Source organism: Tympanuchus pallidicinctus, unplaced genomic scaffold, assembly GCF_026119805.1.
Source record: "Tympanuchus pallidicinctus isolate F22 unplaced genomic scaffold, pur_lepc_1.0 scaffold36, whole genome shotgun sequence".
In the NCBI taxonomy this organism is placed as follows: domain Eukaryota; kingdom Metazoa; phylum Chordata; class Aves; order Galliformes; family Phasianidae; genus Tympanuchus; species Tympanuchus pallidicinctus.
The window spans coordinates 1,910,708-1,926,577 of NW_026294754.1; the positions used below are offsets into that span (position 1 = coordinate 1,910,708).

The 15,870-nt window shown below is 48.4% G+C and overlaps 1 protein-coding gene across 2 annotated transcripts in view; it reads right to left on the reverse strand.

The window, feature by feature from the left end:
• Positions 1-920: 920 nt before the first annotated feature.
• POLD3 (DNA polymerase delta 3, accessory subunit) overlaps positions 921-15,870 on the reverse strand; it is a 31,734-nt gene continuing 16,784 nt past the window's right edge. Inside the window, exons 8-12 of one of the 2 annotated variants that reach the window (XM_052699326.1) lie at positions 15,513-15,675; positions 14,090-14,202; positions 7,026-7,123; positions 6,134-6,215; positions 921-3,110 (exon numbers count right to left, since the gene is read on the reverse strand). In XM_052699326.1, the coding sequence (XP_052555286.1) occupies positions 2,905-3,110; positions 6,134-6,215; positions 7,026-7,123; positions 14,090-14,202; positions 15,513-15,675 (662 nt within the window). In that variant the 3' untranslated portion in view covers positions 921-2,904. Of the gene's footprint in view, positions 3,111-5,317; positions 5,727-6,133; positions 6,216-7,025; positions 7,124-14,089; positions 14,203-15,512; positions 15,676-15,870 lie in introns of those variants that run through there. The other variant, XM_052699327.1, reaches the window with a different exon arrangement.

Below are 15,870 nucleotides of genomic sequence, written 5' to 3' on the forward strand. Positions count from 1 at the left end.
AGAGGAGCTTGGGGTACCAATGGTTTTATGCCTGACATTGGATGGTGCAACTTCTCCAGCTGCTTTCCCCACCAGTAAAACAAGGATGAAGCTCCCTCTGCCTTAACATCCAACAGAAAGCCATTGGAAATGTGCTGCTTAGCAGATGACATTAACCAACACCTCCCCGTGCCTGTTGAAGGCTCTGTCCTCCTGAGGGTGCAGAAACGGTTGGAAGGCAGATGCAGAGATTTCCCCTCTTCTCCCCTTGCACCTCCATTGCAGGGGACAGCAGCCCACAGAGGTGGAGACAGAGATGTAAAAATTCATCTCATGAGATTAAAAACCTATCCAGGAGGGAAGGGACCGGGGGCTGTGTCAAAAGGCAGGTCTCCTACAGCCGGATCCCCGCATCCACAGAGAGAGAATCTTCCTTTAACCTTTAACCCACTCCCCTTGCTTGCTCCTGCACTCCATGCAGCATGCAGGAACGCTCCAGCCTCACCCAAGGGGCATGCAGGGACCCGAGGCCCCCGGGGGCTGGCAGAGCTGTGCAGTGCACAGGAGGGGGAACATGAGATCATGATTTTGGAAGCCTGAAGTTCGCCTATGTCCTGCTGCAGACATTAAGTCATTTTCCTGAGGAAGTGGTGTATGACGTTGAGCTGGTTATATGGGGTTGGGGTGGAGCAGCGAGCTCCAGCGAGAGGACCACTGTTCTGGTGCAGAGCAGGTGAGGTGCGAGCACACCACATCCCTGCAGAACTGGTCATGGAAATAAGACCTGAGGAGACAGCCCAGAGGTCTGAGTTCAACGCAGACCTCAGTAGCTTGAGGTGTTTTCCACCTGGGTGACCTACAATGATGAGTTTATCGGATGGAAGAACTCTTCACCTACTGCATGTAGGCTCCTCTGTGTGGTCAAGCAACCTCTGAAAAAATCAGGATGGAGCACATCTTTTAATGAATAAAAAAAATACAAGAAAAATCTGTACTTAACGTTTTGTGACTTCTTACTTTTCAAAATATACCCCTGACTCCACCAAGAAAAGCAACACACTAAGTGGTGGCCTCCATCCCAAATGAGGTCCTTCATGACTTCTCCCCATGGATCTCTGCTGCACACATCCCTAAAACATACCTTGAAAGCACCCCACCTCCTCCAGCTGTGCAGTTGGCTCTGGTTGGGTGCTGGTGCCAGTTCTGCCTGCCTTCCTGCCTCTTACCCTTATTTTTCCTGTAAGCTTCCAGTTCAGAGAGTCCAGAGCTGCATGATGAGGATGCTGGAGTGTGAGGTTACCCTCAATCCTCCACTTGCAGTGATCCATCCATTAAGCAGCCAAACCCATCCAGCCAGGATCAGCCACGGGCACAAGGGCTGTTTAAGGAGATCCTCTCCCATCTGCTGAGGGTCCAAGCTGCTTGGGCTGATCCAAGTGTAACTATTAGGTGTGCATTCCCATTTTGTGAGCCACCAGCTTGATCACTCAGCCAGAATGACTGCCATTATAATCGACGAGTTGGTCCTCTTGCTATCCAGAGCTCAGAATACCTACAGCTGTCTGCCTAAAGACATCTCCCCTTTGGTTTACACTCTTCAGACCTCTGTGCCACCTCAAACACCTCCGTATACCACTATGTAAGTACACAGCAATATAAACACCAGCCTAACAACACCCAGAAACAACTGCTGACCACATCAGTCGCCCACCTGAGACCTCACAAGCCAAATTCCAGAAATGCTGAGCACCCATCCTCTGGAAAACCTCTTTTACGATATAAATCTTAGCACCAAATGACAGAAGGCATCCAAATGGAGGAGTTATTTCTAATCAACGGGTCTGCAGTGCTTTCTTCACCTCCAATAACTGGTTTCTCAGAACCATTTGCTGCAACACTTCCTCCAGAGGCAGCTGACGAGATGTCCTAGAAAACAACTCGATGGTGTCTGGTTTGTGCCTGTAAAACACTTCAGCAGCAAAGCAGGCCCAACAAAAACACAAAGCTGCGTGCAGCTCCTCACAGACAAGGACACCTGACCTTGGTCTACCAGGAGAGCCCTCTGAACACCCTTCTCCCCCCTTTGACTCGTTAACTTTCAAGGTTACAGATACCGCTGCTTTCCCAATAAGAGCACAGCCTTCCCCCAGTTCCACCAGAGCCAATTGTGTGGGAAGCCTTTAAGATGTTTTTGCAGAGACAGAGCACCACCAGTGCCCGGCTCTATAATTAGGCTTCTGAGCAATTTACAGAGGATATGCTCAAGGAAGAAAAGGGTAAGAGAATTTTATATGCGCCGCTTTGTCCAAAAGAAGGTTACGAAAGGCAGAGCAAAAACTATTTACCAGCCTCACGGGGAAAATTAAGTTTGTTTCATTCAGTTCAAGCTGAAGCAGATGTTCAATATCTGTGTGTGTGCCTGAAGACCTGCTACATTGCAGCTTCTCACCAACGTGAACGTTTGGATCAATGTGGAGAGCTGAGAGTGTAAAAACAGGGAGGGAGGGGGAAAACAAAAGGGAAAAAAAAAAAGATGATGCCAGAACTTGACTCCCAGTGGAGTCCATTCTACCACTTGTGGAATGGGCCTTTAACACCAAGCTGCTAAAAGGCCATCTTAAAAAAAAAAAGAAAATAAAATGTCATGTAAATAGATGAACAGTCTTTCAAGAGTTCAGTCCAGATGTCGCATCCAGGTGGTGATTTTCACACAGCTTAATAGCGAAGACTGAAGTTATTGCAGGAACAGATAAAACTTCTTCCCAATACAAAATGTAGTCCAAAGGGCTTACTTACACAGTAAGCAAGATATCTTACGTAATGGAAGATTGCATGTTGTCCTCCTCCTGTGCAGCAGCTTTCAGAGAGCCACGCAAAGAGAACAACACTCTCAAGCTGCCAAAGGGAGCGGGGGAAAGAGTCAGTTCATTTCTTCTGAAAGAAGCCCATGATGGAGACCTGTTTGTTGGCCCTGCTGGCTGTGGCTGCCCCTTTCTTCTGGTTCTTCCTCTCTTCCTTTGGTTCCTTCTTCACAGGCAGTGCAGGTTGCTTGGGGGCAGCTGGTGGCTTGGTCTTGGCGAAGTCATCCTCGCTGTCTGTACAGGATTCACTCTCGTAAACCTTCTCAGTCACTAGTTAAGAGAGAAGAACAGATGGTGCTGGTTAAGCATGCATGTTGAAGAGCAGCAACATCCCCCCTGCAGCCTTCCCACTGCACTTCTGGAAACGAGCATTGTGGTTCAAGCATTCCAATGGGAATTAAGTCCAACCCTCAAGGTTATACGGTACATTCAGGCTGGTTTTGTATACACTGGGTTAAACTGCCTCCACAGAGTCAAACTGACTTCCTTCTTTCCTAAGCAGCAGACAGTAGATGGATGAGCTGGGAGCTTGAACACTGTCCAGCTCTTTCAAAATGAGCTGACATCCCCAGGGATGTTCCCCTGCAGGCCATATGCACACCTTAAACACGAGCAGCCTCCCATTGGGAAGGGCTCCTGGAAAGACAGCTCCTGTTCCAAATTATTCAAGAATCACCATGAATCTTCAAGATTCAAGGGCCACTGGTGTGCATCAGATGGCCAAAAAAAGCAAAGCCAACACAGAGAAGAGGGGCACAGAACTCCATTGGCAGCTTCCTCAACGCAGGAGGGCAAACAGGGCAAAAAAAAATAAAGAAATGCCTTAAAAAGATCACAAAACTGAACCTATCACCAAAATCAAGGACTGTTACTGAATGGGATTGCTGGCTTGTTACAGTCAGCATCCCATGGTGGAAAGCTAAGGGATATAAAGCAGCACTCACTGAAATGAAACCGAGTCCATTGCACCGACCAAAGCCATCATTAGATACTAGTAAACGTTGTTCTATCAGCCTTCCCAGCAGTGCTCTGGTATTCTTCTAGTAAACTATTTCTTTTTAGCAACTGTATTCTTTTAAACACACGTCCTAACTGCCATTCTTCTGGGAAATTAGCTCCCCGTTGTGTTAATGCATCAAACCACACCAGGATTTCTACGTAACCGCCCTGCGAAGAGGAACGGTATGAAATCCTGCTCTGCAGAGAGCAGATGCTCAGACAGGGACCATAAATCCACGCTGACTTCCTGCAGAGGGAACTGACCTCTGAGGGAGCAGCGTTAGCAGATTGCTGGCCAGTTCCTGAGCTTGAAAGACTTACAGCACTGTCACCCTGTCGGTAATTGTTGGTAACAAAGCACGTGCTTAATCCCCTCCCATTACGAAATAACAGTTTGCGTTGGTTCTTCTAGTGAGATTGCAAATGGATGTAAGAATTCCGTGCTCGTGGCAGGCCATGCCAATGGATTGTTGATGCTCAGCTCAGCCAGATGTGCTGCATCACTGTAACTCAAGTTATGGAGTGCAAGTATCCAGTTATGCGTGCGAGCTTTAACTTAAACCAGTGCCATACAACCAATTTGCTTACAGTGGAGACACATTTATTCCAATACTGAAATCCACGTGTGTCCTTCAAGCTTTAGAAAGCGTGAGGTGGAGGTGCATAAGCTTAAACCTCAGCAATGCCCCTTTGCTACAGCATGCACTTGGCTGCGTCCCTGTTGATGCACGGTAACATGCCTTAAGCCCAGCTCCACAGAGACTTGCTCAATTTCCCTCAGGACTAATCCCTAAATTAGTTTTGCTTTTTGACACCAATTCCTCGCTATTGCAGCTATTGTGAAAATGGCCACTTCAAAGCGTGGAGAAATAGAAAGGACAGCCTAACTCCAACATTGGGATTTAATGTCTCTGCACCACTGTCCTTGTGGACATCAAGGAGGGAAAAAGAAAAGCTGTCTTTCAAAGAATACCAACAACTTACATCAGCCTGGGAGATCAGCAGGTTATTTAGCCCTCAGATGGTTAGTTTTGTGCAAGGAAAAGGTGGGTGAGGAGTGGGATAAGCTGGACCATAATCAGACTGCAAGTCCTGTGCAATGAACTGGTTGGCTCTCAGTGTGGAGAAAAACACCTCCTTCCTCCCCACTCTCAGTATCCTGGCTCGATCCCTCCTGCCTTCCCAGGTGCACTGCCTCCCAAAGCCACAACAGTGGCTTCCATTTCCCTTTCCATACACAATGGCAGTGGATAGGAACCATAAATCCCCAAGTCTGAGTTTCACAGGAGACTACAAAACCTCTTGGGAATGGGGAGAAGGGAAAGTGGGCAGACTTCCCAACCCTGGTACATTTGGAAAAGGCTGAAGAGAAAGCAGCACTCTTTGCTGGAAGCTGAACCCAGAGCCCTCATTAGTGCGAGCTCTGGATGCAGATTTCTTGAACTCGAGTCCCCTGCTCATGCTTTTTTGATCCATTTTCCTCCCAGGCATTTTAATGATTCTATTTGGGATGGGAGCACAAAAACACCCCATAACACAACAAGCCAAATCAGTCAGCAACACCTGTGCAAGTCCAATACCTTGACAAAAATCCAGGGCTTGAGATTTCAGTTACCAGCACAGATAGTTGCTGAGTGCCAGCCTTGTTTCTTTAAAGGAGATGCACAAATCCAATAGGAAACATAAGGCACAACCACACAGATAGGTGCAAACACACAGGTTGACTCGTGTGCATGCAGCTCTAAAGCTGGGCCAAGCAAGGCTGTATCTGTGCACAAAAACAAACCTGTGCAACAGCCACAGGTCTTCTAGAATTGCCTGAGCTCCCTTGACATCTATTAAGATGAAGAATGCCAGGCACATCGTATGATTTAGCTGACAACATCACTACAAAAGAAAAAAAGAAAACCACCACATTTTGCCCTCTTCAAGTTTTAAAACCTTGAAGGAGAAAAAGGATTCTGAACTCCTGCAGCTCTGCTTCAGTGCCAGGATACAGAGAAGGAAAGGAGCACAGTGGTGTTACACAACTTTCTCCAGGTCACAGGAGGAAGCAGTGTAGATCAATTCGAAGCTTCTGGCTTTCAACAACAACTCTGAAGCCTCCACCCAGGCCTTCACAGAAAGGGCAGCTACCTCAACCTGGGAGCACGAGGTGGAAAGCAGAATGACAAAGCGATGCTGTCATATTATGAACCTCCTCCTAAGCCCACAAGAGGCTGACCCATAAAAATCTTCAGTACAAGTGCAGTAAAAGTTGGACCTGCAGAAGCGTGGGAGACAGCCACTCTTACCCATGCAGCCTTCCTCTTCATCAACAAACATTTTGGATTTCAGCACACGCTTCCGTTTCCTCTTCTTTCCCCCAGTTGAAGCCTGAAGGACATCACAAGATAGTGAGGCATCAAGAGTTAAAGCCCTGTGCATGGCCTCAGGGCACGAAAGCATCCACCCCAGGAGTCTCTCTGACCAAACTGATAGAGAACGTTTTGTGAATTCCCTTCCCTCCTCAGGACAGGCCAGTTTAAGTCTTGCTAATGCCACTGTTCTCCCCGTCCCACCAGGAGAAACCAAACAATTGAAATGAGACAGCAGCTTCTTCTGTCTGCCAGCACAAGGGGCGCATTCCTCTTGCAGGGCACACGACATTCTGAAACGTGTTTAGCTCTGTGTGGGGTTGTTTCATTATACCTCTGAAGAACGAGGAAATAACAAGGTGTGCATGATACCAGGATGCATGCTGTGACGAACAGCTGTGCTTTCAGTAAAGCTACACGTGCTTTTTCAGCTCAGGGGTTGACTTTGTGCCAACTAGAGCCCACCTCTCTTACGCAGCAGCGATACAAAGTTGAACACTGAGGTTCTCTAGTTTCATTCTGGCCCTGCCTCGACTCCAGAGGCCAAGATTCAGAGGGGAGAGTGTAAAACGCGAGCAACAATTCATAGAGCCATTAGGAGGATAAAAGGGAAGAGAACTGTGCTATATCAGCAGAAAAAAAGCAGAGTTTAAGTAAAGTTGTGCTCTGGACAATGAATGAAGCAGTGAACACGATGGATTCTTTCAAGGTGGATCATGTGATGGACGTGGCAGATGAACAGAACCATCCCCTTGGCATTGGAAAGTGGCTGAGCAATCCCCATCGTGTCAAATGAAAGCAGAAGTTCATCACCATGATGTGAGCTCACCTCAGCGGATGCTGGCTCCAGCTCAGCCTTCAGAGCAGGTACCAGAGGTGGTGGAGATGGAGCTTTCTCTTCCTGGAGTGTGGGAGATGCTGGGACACCTGCCAAGAAGAATACACAAACACCTTAGCAGCAATCAGGTGCAACGTCCCCTTGCCTCTACCACTGTCTCATGTCATGCCACCTAATTTAACTCCGAGTAATTGCTTACAACTTGAATTTAACTTGAGATTTACAACTTCTAACTCAGATCTGAAGACAACACGTTCCAAGAAGCCATCTCTAACCCGACTGCTCACCCTGCACCAAGGTGCCACGTGCTGGGGCTCCTGAAGAAAGCATGGTCAAGGATGGGACAGGATGGGAGAAGCACGTTTGGTGTTTTTGGAAAACCACACTCAGCCTCACTGAGCAAAGCTTGGATTTCGGTTTTCCAAGCCGAAATCAGAATGTTTCAGGCATGTATTTCACCTGTTCAGAAAGAAAAGGGACTGCAACCTGTACAGGAATTGAAAGAGTCGGGGCTAAGGCTACGTATTCTCAAATCACTGCATGACTTCTCTTTCTCTGCCTCTGCCTGAGTGGCAAAAGAGTAATTGCTTCAGAAATGGCATTTCAAATCCCAAATGATCAACCCTATTAGCTTGAAATTGCCTACATAGAATCACAGAATGGCCTGGGTTGCAAAGGAGCACAGTGCTCACCCAGCTCCAAGCCCTGCTGTGTGCAGGTCACCAACCAGCAGCCCAGGCTGCCCAGAGCCACATCCAGCCTGGCCTTGAATGCCTGCAGGGATGGGGCATCCACAGCCTCCTTGGGCAACCTGTGCCAGTGCCTCACCACCCTCTGCCTCCAAAACTTCCTCCTCACATCCAACCCAAACCTCCCCTGTCTCATTTTAAACCCCCCCTTAATTCAATTCATGCAAGAATTAAACATGATACTGCCCACCCCACAAGATTTGAAGGAACACCACAGGGAAAAAAAAACAAAAACAAAATCCAAACCATTCCAAAAAGCGAGGTCCATTCTCCCATCTGTCACTGCATTCATCTTTGTGCAGCAGATGGATGCAGTGACTGAGATGCTGGAATCCCTCCAAGGCTTGCACTGCCCCACATGGTCAGGGCCACCTCCCCAGCTTTGTATGGTGCTTTGTATGGCTTCAAGCTACGGCAGGGGAGATTCAGGCTGGACATGAGGAAGTATTACTTTTCGGAAAGGGTGGTCAGGCACTGGAATGGATGCCCAGGGAGGTGGTGGAGTCACCGACCCTGGGGGTGTTCAAGGAAAGACTGGATGTTGTATTGAGGGACATGGTTTAGTAGGAGCTATTGGGAATAGGTGAACGGTTGGACTGGATGATCTTTTAGGTCTTTTCCAACCTTGGTGATTCTATGATTCTATGAAAACCAACGCTGGAGGGTCTCACCAACACGAGACAGGGGCGAGACCAGCAGGTACAAGAAGGTCGAGGTCACTTCTATGGGGCTGGCAGAAGCACAGAGCTGCGACAGCTTAACAAAATCAAGGCAAGGACGAGGGGGGGGGGGGGGGACAGGAGCAGCACTGTGACTAATTGAAATGACTTCAACGAATCCTCTCCAAGTCCACCTACGAAATACTGCCATGCAAGCCCTCAACTGCGGGGGAGAGCAAGGAATGTGGGGGAAGAAACTCCTCATCTGACCTATTGCTTAACAATAACAAGGCTGCGGCTGGCTGCGAGGACAGAGCGCTGCTTGGCTTCTCCTCCCAGCCCTGCTGGCTGCAGTGCTGCCTTCACGCTGTCGTCGTAACACGAATTTTGGATCCGTAGCTGTCCCAAGTGATTAGGTCAGTGTGAAGAGTTACGACTGTGCCAGGCGTGCGGCCAGCTGACCTTCATAGGTTAAGAAGGGCTCAAGCGAAACGGTGGTTGGCTGCCAAGGCTCAATAATAAATTACATTCTTCAAACGAGGACTCAGCCTCCTAACTACTGCAGTAAGCGAGGCACAGAAATGCAAACAGAGTGGGATAACATGACTCGGGATTTCACCTTGCTCCAAAGCACCGGGTCTGGCAGCCGTGCTAAGGTAAAACCAAACAAGGGACCTGCTTGGAGGTGCTCACTGCTGGGGGACGGCAGCAAGGACTCAAAATCCTCAATATTCCTCCCAGCCTCACGGCAGCTGCAGGCTGAAAAGCCCACAAGTTGCACAGCACCGAACTCTGCAGGCTACCCGAGCTGGCTGCATCCACTGCAAAATATTTGTAAGGAGTGTGGATGATAGGAGGGCTGAAAAGGCAGCCTGTGAGAAGCTGTCAACCTCTGCCCGAGGGGTTTTTGGGGGGTTAACCTCAACTGCTTTTGCTTGGGGGAAATTTGGGTGATTCCCCAGCCTCCTCTGAATGACTTACCCCAGGCTTTGGCAGGCAGAAAGCACCTCCTTCCCACGGCAGTGCTTCAGACCACCATCGAGCTGTGGCTCTGTTGCTTTGTTATCCTCTCGCAGCCAGCAAAGCCCTCTGACATGTGATAACTCCTGAGTCAACCTCTTGCTGCTGCCCACAGTTTACTCACCAGCAACAGCTGCGTGAAATGGATACACGTTGGGCAACTGGATGTACCAAAAGATGTAAATCCTGGCTTTGTTTGGTTTGCACTGACCCTGCCTGGAAAAACTGTGAGAAGCTTTAATGCTTTTGCTGCAGCTCTCTGAAACTGATAGAGTTTGTAGGTTACAGTGCCACTGAAATCACCCTCCAAAGTGGCTGTAAAACACTTGTCAACACTATGAAACTGCGCTGGTGTTGGTATAGCTGGAGCTGCCAAACCTCCTGTCCTCTGTGGACACACTTGTGTAGTTTATTCTGGCACTGGAAGCAAAACAACCTGCAGTGACTAAGGCACCCTCAAACCAATGTAACTTTTAATGAAAAATTATTTTAAATGGAGATGATTGTGCCTCGTGGCCCTCTCTGTATTTTCAGCTTGCTACAATGTGCTGACACTTGTGGAAGAAGAGCTTATTTTGGGCTCCCCACTACCCTTGAAATCATAGCATCATAGAATGGTTGGTTTGGAAGGGACCTCAAAGCCTTCCCATCCCCAATCCCTGTTGTAGGCTGGATGCCCCCCACCAGCTCAGGCTGCCCAGGGCCCCAACCCACAGCCTCAGGCATCTCCAGCCTCCCTGGGCAGCAGTGCCAGGGCCTCTCTGCTCTCTGAGTGCAGAATTTCCTCCTCATATCTGACCTAAATCCCCTTCTTTTAAATTACAGTCATTTCTCCTTGCCCTATCTCCATCTGCCTGTGTAAAAAGTCTCTCTCCCTCCTATCTATCAGCTCCCTTCAGGCTCTGGAAGGCTAAAGCAAGGTCTCCCCACAGCCCTCCCCCTTCTCTAGGCTGAACAACCCCAGCTCCCTCAGCCTGTCTCCATAGAGAGGTGCTCCAACCCAATGGAAATGGTTTGGCTCATTAGTGGAAACAGTGGAAGCTGAGCCAGGAGCCACTGATAGCTCCTCTGGTGGTTTGGCTTCCCATCTCACCCATTTAAAACTTACCCCTTGATCATCTGTGGGTGAATTACGCAGGTGGTGGCTGAGCTGTGCCAGCCTGGCAGCAGTTCCCAACTGCTGTGCAGCATATGGCACCTCTCCCCTGCTCCCATGGGGATGTGGCACAGAACGTTGTCACTCCAGACCCCATTCTACTCACTGATGATGCTGATAAAAACTGCCACTGGTCTCTGTAGAAACCCATTTCCAACCTTTCCAAGGGTAAATACACTATAAATCTGGCTGCTGCACGTTCATTTACACTGTCCCATCCCTGGAGGTGTTCAAGGCCAGGTTGGATGGGGCCCTGAGCAGCCTGGGCTGCTATGAAACGTGGAGGTTGAAGCAGGGAGGGCTGGAGCTTCATGACCTTGAGGTCCCTTCCAAGCCAAGTCATTCCACGATTCTATGACTCAAAAAATAAAGTTTTATCTAGCTTTCATTTTTACATCCCTTTGGTTTCCATCTATTTCAAAGAAATGCTTTCAAACAAAAACAGGGGAGATTTAGACTGGATTTGAGGAAAATAAGAGCAGTGAGGCACTGCACAGGTTGCCCAGGGAGGTGTAGATGCCCAAGGTCAGGGGATAGGGCTGAGAGCACTGATGGAGCTGTGGGTGTCCCTGTGCACAGCAGGGAGTGGGATCTGATGGCCTTTAGGGGTTCCCTTCCAACTCAAATGATTTTATGACTCTATAAAAAAGGGAGAAGACAGGAACTCTCTGATTTCCAATCTTTCCCTTTTGAAAAAGGGAACAGTACAAAGCTGATCTGTAGAACATACAGATTTGTACACACTGTCATCTGCAGAAGTTTACAACACATAATGCAAATCTGTTTCTCTACATGATGGAAAGAACAGAGGACTATGATGCAGGAAGAGCATCAGCAGCGACAAGAAAATCCGATTTCCTGCATCCATCTCCAGCAGGTTAGATACGAGAAAAACAAAAACCAATCCTCCCCACTCAGTAGTGGGTAGGTAACCTTTCTTTTAAGGACTAAAGCTACAGAGAGCAAGGTCAGTAAGTTAACTGGGTTCTCAACCTGACCTTTAGAGGTCCCTTCCAACTCAAATGACTCTACAGACTCAAAAGGTGGGCCTGGGAAAATCTAATGAGGTTCAACACAGCAAAGTGCCAGGTTTGGCATTTGGGCCGGAGGAATCCCAGGCATCCATACAGACTGGAAGGAGCAGTGCTTGAGAGCAGCCCTGCAGAGAAGGACCTGGGGGTCCCGAAGGATGAAAAAGTGAACGTGAGCAAGCAGTGCTCCTGCAGCTCAGAAAGCAAATGGGATCCTGGGCTCCATCAGCAGAGGGGTGGCCAGCAGGGACAGGGAGGTGATTGTCCCCCTCTGCTCTGCTCTTGTGAGGCCCCATCTGCAGCACTGCGTCCAGGGCTGGAGCCCCCAGCACAAGAAAGACAGGGAGCTGTTGGAGAGGGTGCAGAGGAGCCACAAAGATGAGCAGAGGGCTGCAGCACCTCCCTACAAAGACAGGCTGAGGGAGCTGGGCTTGTTGAGCATGGAGAAGAGAAGCTGCGGGGTGACCTCAGTGCAGCCTGCAGTGCCTCAAGGGAGCCTGCAGACAGGAGGGGAGTCAGCTCTGTGCAAGGGGAGATGGCAGCAGGACAAGGGGAAATGGTTGGGAGTTGAGCGAGGGCAGCTGGAGGTTGGATGTCAGGGGGAAGTTGTTTAGAGAGAGAGTGGTGAGGGGCTGGAACAGCTGCCCAGAGAGGCTGTGATGCCCCGTCCATCCCTGGAGGTGTTGGAGGCCAGGTTGGATGGGGCCCTGGGCAGCCTGGGCTGCTACGAAATGCAGAGGTTGATGGCCCTGCCTGCAGTTTGGGGGCCGCACCTTCATGATCTTTGATGTCCCTTCCAACCCCGGCCATTCTGTGATTCTATGAAAAGCAGTGGGTATGCAGCAAGCAGTTCACAGAGCCCTAGGGAAGGCAATCCTCCATTTATGAGTGTCTGCCCCACAATATTAAAGAGTTATAACAGAAGGAGATTTGGAAAACAGACCGTGAGGTCACTTCCCAAACTTGCTGTGTCAGAACTCCATCACGAACACGTGAGGCCAAGGTTCCCTAACTCACAAAAGCTAAAAGCAGATCCAACAACAAGCTTTCCATGCTCCTAAGAACAACCTTTCCATCCATCCCTGAAGCAAAGGATTCCTTTCTGCCTGCCCTCACTAGCAGACGATTGGTGAGCTGAGAGATTCCAGCCCAGCACGGAGCAGCACATCAAGTGGCAATTCCAATCTTCCTCTGCAGAGCACAACAACACAGCTTGTCAGTAAGCTGTGTGATGAGCAAATGGAAAGACCAGATAAGAGCTTACAAACATTTAAAGAAATAAATACCAGGGAGTGTGGGCATACATATATATGTATTTTTTTTTTAGGGCTAAACAAGGAGCTGCACACAGGAATGTGATGAAATTAAGGCTGATCATGACGAATGGCTTCCTGAGAGATTTATCATCCTGTGGCATAGTTTCAGTGGAAGCAATGGATGCCTGATGACAGAGATCACTTGAAATTATGCTGGGTAAAAGAGAAATGATGAAAACAGGCCTAAGGTAGCACAGAGACCTCTAAGATATCCAGCTTCATTCTTGTGTTACAGATTCTCTTCATCTTACGGTTGCTTCTCCATAGCAAATAAGCAAACAGCTCCAGTTCTGCAGTCCCAGCTCTCTCCTAACACAACCTATGAGCCGTTTCACCTTTTTTTTTTTTACTGGAGCTGTACACTGCACTGTTGGTTTCAATTATTTGCCCATAATGATCTCCGAATTCTTTTCCTGATCAGTTTGTTGGATGACTGTTCCACTTAGCACGTATTCCCTAGCTCAGTCCCCAACTTATTTTCCAGTTATCTATATTGAACGGCATTTGTCACCTCAATTATCCAAATTCTTTGGAATCTGCCTCTGCTGTTCCTCATTATAAGCCCAAAATTTGTGACGTTCTGGGCACCCAACTCCTACCAAAGCCAACAGCCACCGAGGAGACGCAGAGTCGCATCGGATATGGCTCAGCTGTTTTGCCTCCAGCTTCTCTATTTAGTTTTTTGGAAATCTTGCTTTCAATGCTGTCTTCCAAACCATTTCTATAAACAGACAGAATAAAGATGCTAAAAATGACCCCGGGAGAGGGAAGGTCACTTTGCAATTGCTTACTAACTAAACTGGTTATGACCAGTCCTGCAGTTCTGGAAGGCACAGTATCTTCCCAGAACCTCCCTTGCACACATCAGCATGACGGGCAGCACACTTGGTGATGAGACAGCCAGATCTGAGCTAAGCTAAAACAAAGACTGAATGACTGAGGCACCCCAACGGAATGCCAAAACGCTCACAGCATTAGAAAACCAGAAAGCTCCAACTGCAGCCATTTGCACGGTTGTCAGTCCTCTCTCAACCCTTCAATCGTTGACCCAACAGCCTTAGATAGGAGCAGTGCTGGAGCCAGGCCCCTGGCCCCACATGGCTGCTTGTTTTTGCATCTCTTACCTTCCTCATCACTGCTGTCAGATTCCAGTTGTTTGATTCTCTTCCTCTTCTTCTTTTGATTTTCGGGCTCTCTTTCCTCCTCGTTGTCAGACTTGTCCATCCTCTTCATTTTACTGCCACAAAGAAAAATTAAAGTAAGGAATGAAAACACACCATCCCTTGTGTGTGCACATGAGAATGCTGCATGCACTGCATACGTTGCTGATAGAAGAGCTGCCAGCAAGGAGATCAAATACCTCTGCTACCTCCTAAAAACATGTGAGCCTCACATGATGAAGTATACTCACCCATACCATCAGACAGAGGTGCAAGGGCATTTTTAAGCCTCTCAACCTTACCCATATTCCGTTCTCTAAAACAAGGAGGACTTCTTCAGCCCCTCTGAAGCTCAGTGTTTTGCCCAGTGCCTCACCTAGCTTGGCCACAGCAAGCTGGCAAGCAGGCATTTCTGATCTTGTCTCTATAGCTCAGGCTCCCAAACACTCATGTCCCCAACAGCATCGCTCAGAAGCTCTTTTGACAGACTGCTCGCCACTGACTGACTATGAGGTAGTGTCTCAGAATCCTGGAGCCATTTTTAAAGACTACTGGAAAAATAAAATAGCTTCTTTCTTTTTAATGTTGGCGAGACACGTCAGACTAACAAGCCTGGAGGCTAAAGGCCCACGTATCCTCATGGAGCTGGTATGGCCCAAGTGGCCTTCCCAACACCACGCTGCCAACACGCCGTTTCCAGGCCCCTGGACTGAATAGGACTATCAATAAGAAGACCAGTTAGCACCAACTGCCATGGTGGGCTGGGTGGTGCACTCACCTATTTAGTTAGCAACAGATTGAGACCACCAATTAATTACTCATAGGCCACCAGAGAGCCATCAGACTGTAATGATTTTTTGTCCCTGTCAGTTTGGGTTGGATTAAACACAAAGGGTTGAACTTAAAATTTACTTGGAGCTTCAGCCCAAAGTAAACCAGCGGCATTGAAAGCAGCAGTACATTTGCTATGGGAATCAACAAGCAGAACTTTGTGTGCTGGGAGCTGTGTACATATAAGCTTGGGAATATACTGCCTTCCCTGCAACACAGGTGCTCCTGCCAGCCCCCACAGATTGCCTGTGGGGTCCGTGTTCAGCCTGCTCACAGCATGAGGCTGTCTCATGGAACACCATCCCCTCCCACTGGACAGTACCTGGACCGTGTCCCTTCCCATTTGCAAAGGCACAGATGGCCCTGAGGCATCCACAGCACTAAATGGAAAAGACCTATTAAGAAAGGATTCTAAGAGAGAGAAATTTAGACACGTTTAATGCTGGTTAGTAGCTGGGAAGAGGAGGCAAGCCAATGCTGTACATCCAGCCAGCTCAACATAAGGCCATCAACAAACAGGTTGAGAAATCACACCACCCTGACTAGAGTGGCCCACCTCTTTTTGTCCTTTTGTTGAATTTTAGCAGGCTCTGTTTTCCTCCCAGGTTTCTCTACCATGGTGTTAGGGGATGACTCTGGTTCTGTTGCAGGAACTGAAGTCTTGACAGCTTCTTTTTCCTCCTTTGGCTGCTCAGGCACTGAGTTGACTTTGAGTTTACCTGTGAATAAAGCATTTAAAAAGTAAAGAATGTACGTATGACAACTCATAAAGGAGTGGGTTAAGCAAAACAGTGCACCAGCAATACAGACAGCACTGCAGATGATGCATAAAAGTTTTAAGGGATCTGGATGGACCAAGCTGAGTAATACAAGGACATGCTTGGGTCCGCAGCTGATTTGCTTCTACTGTTCCT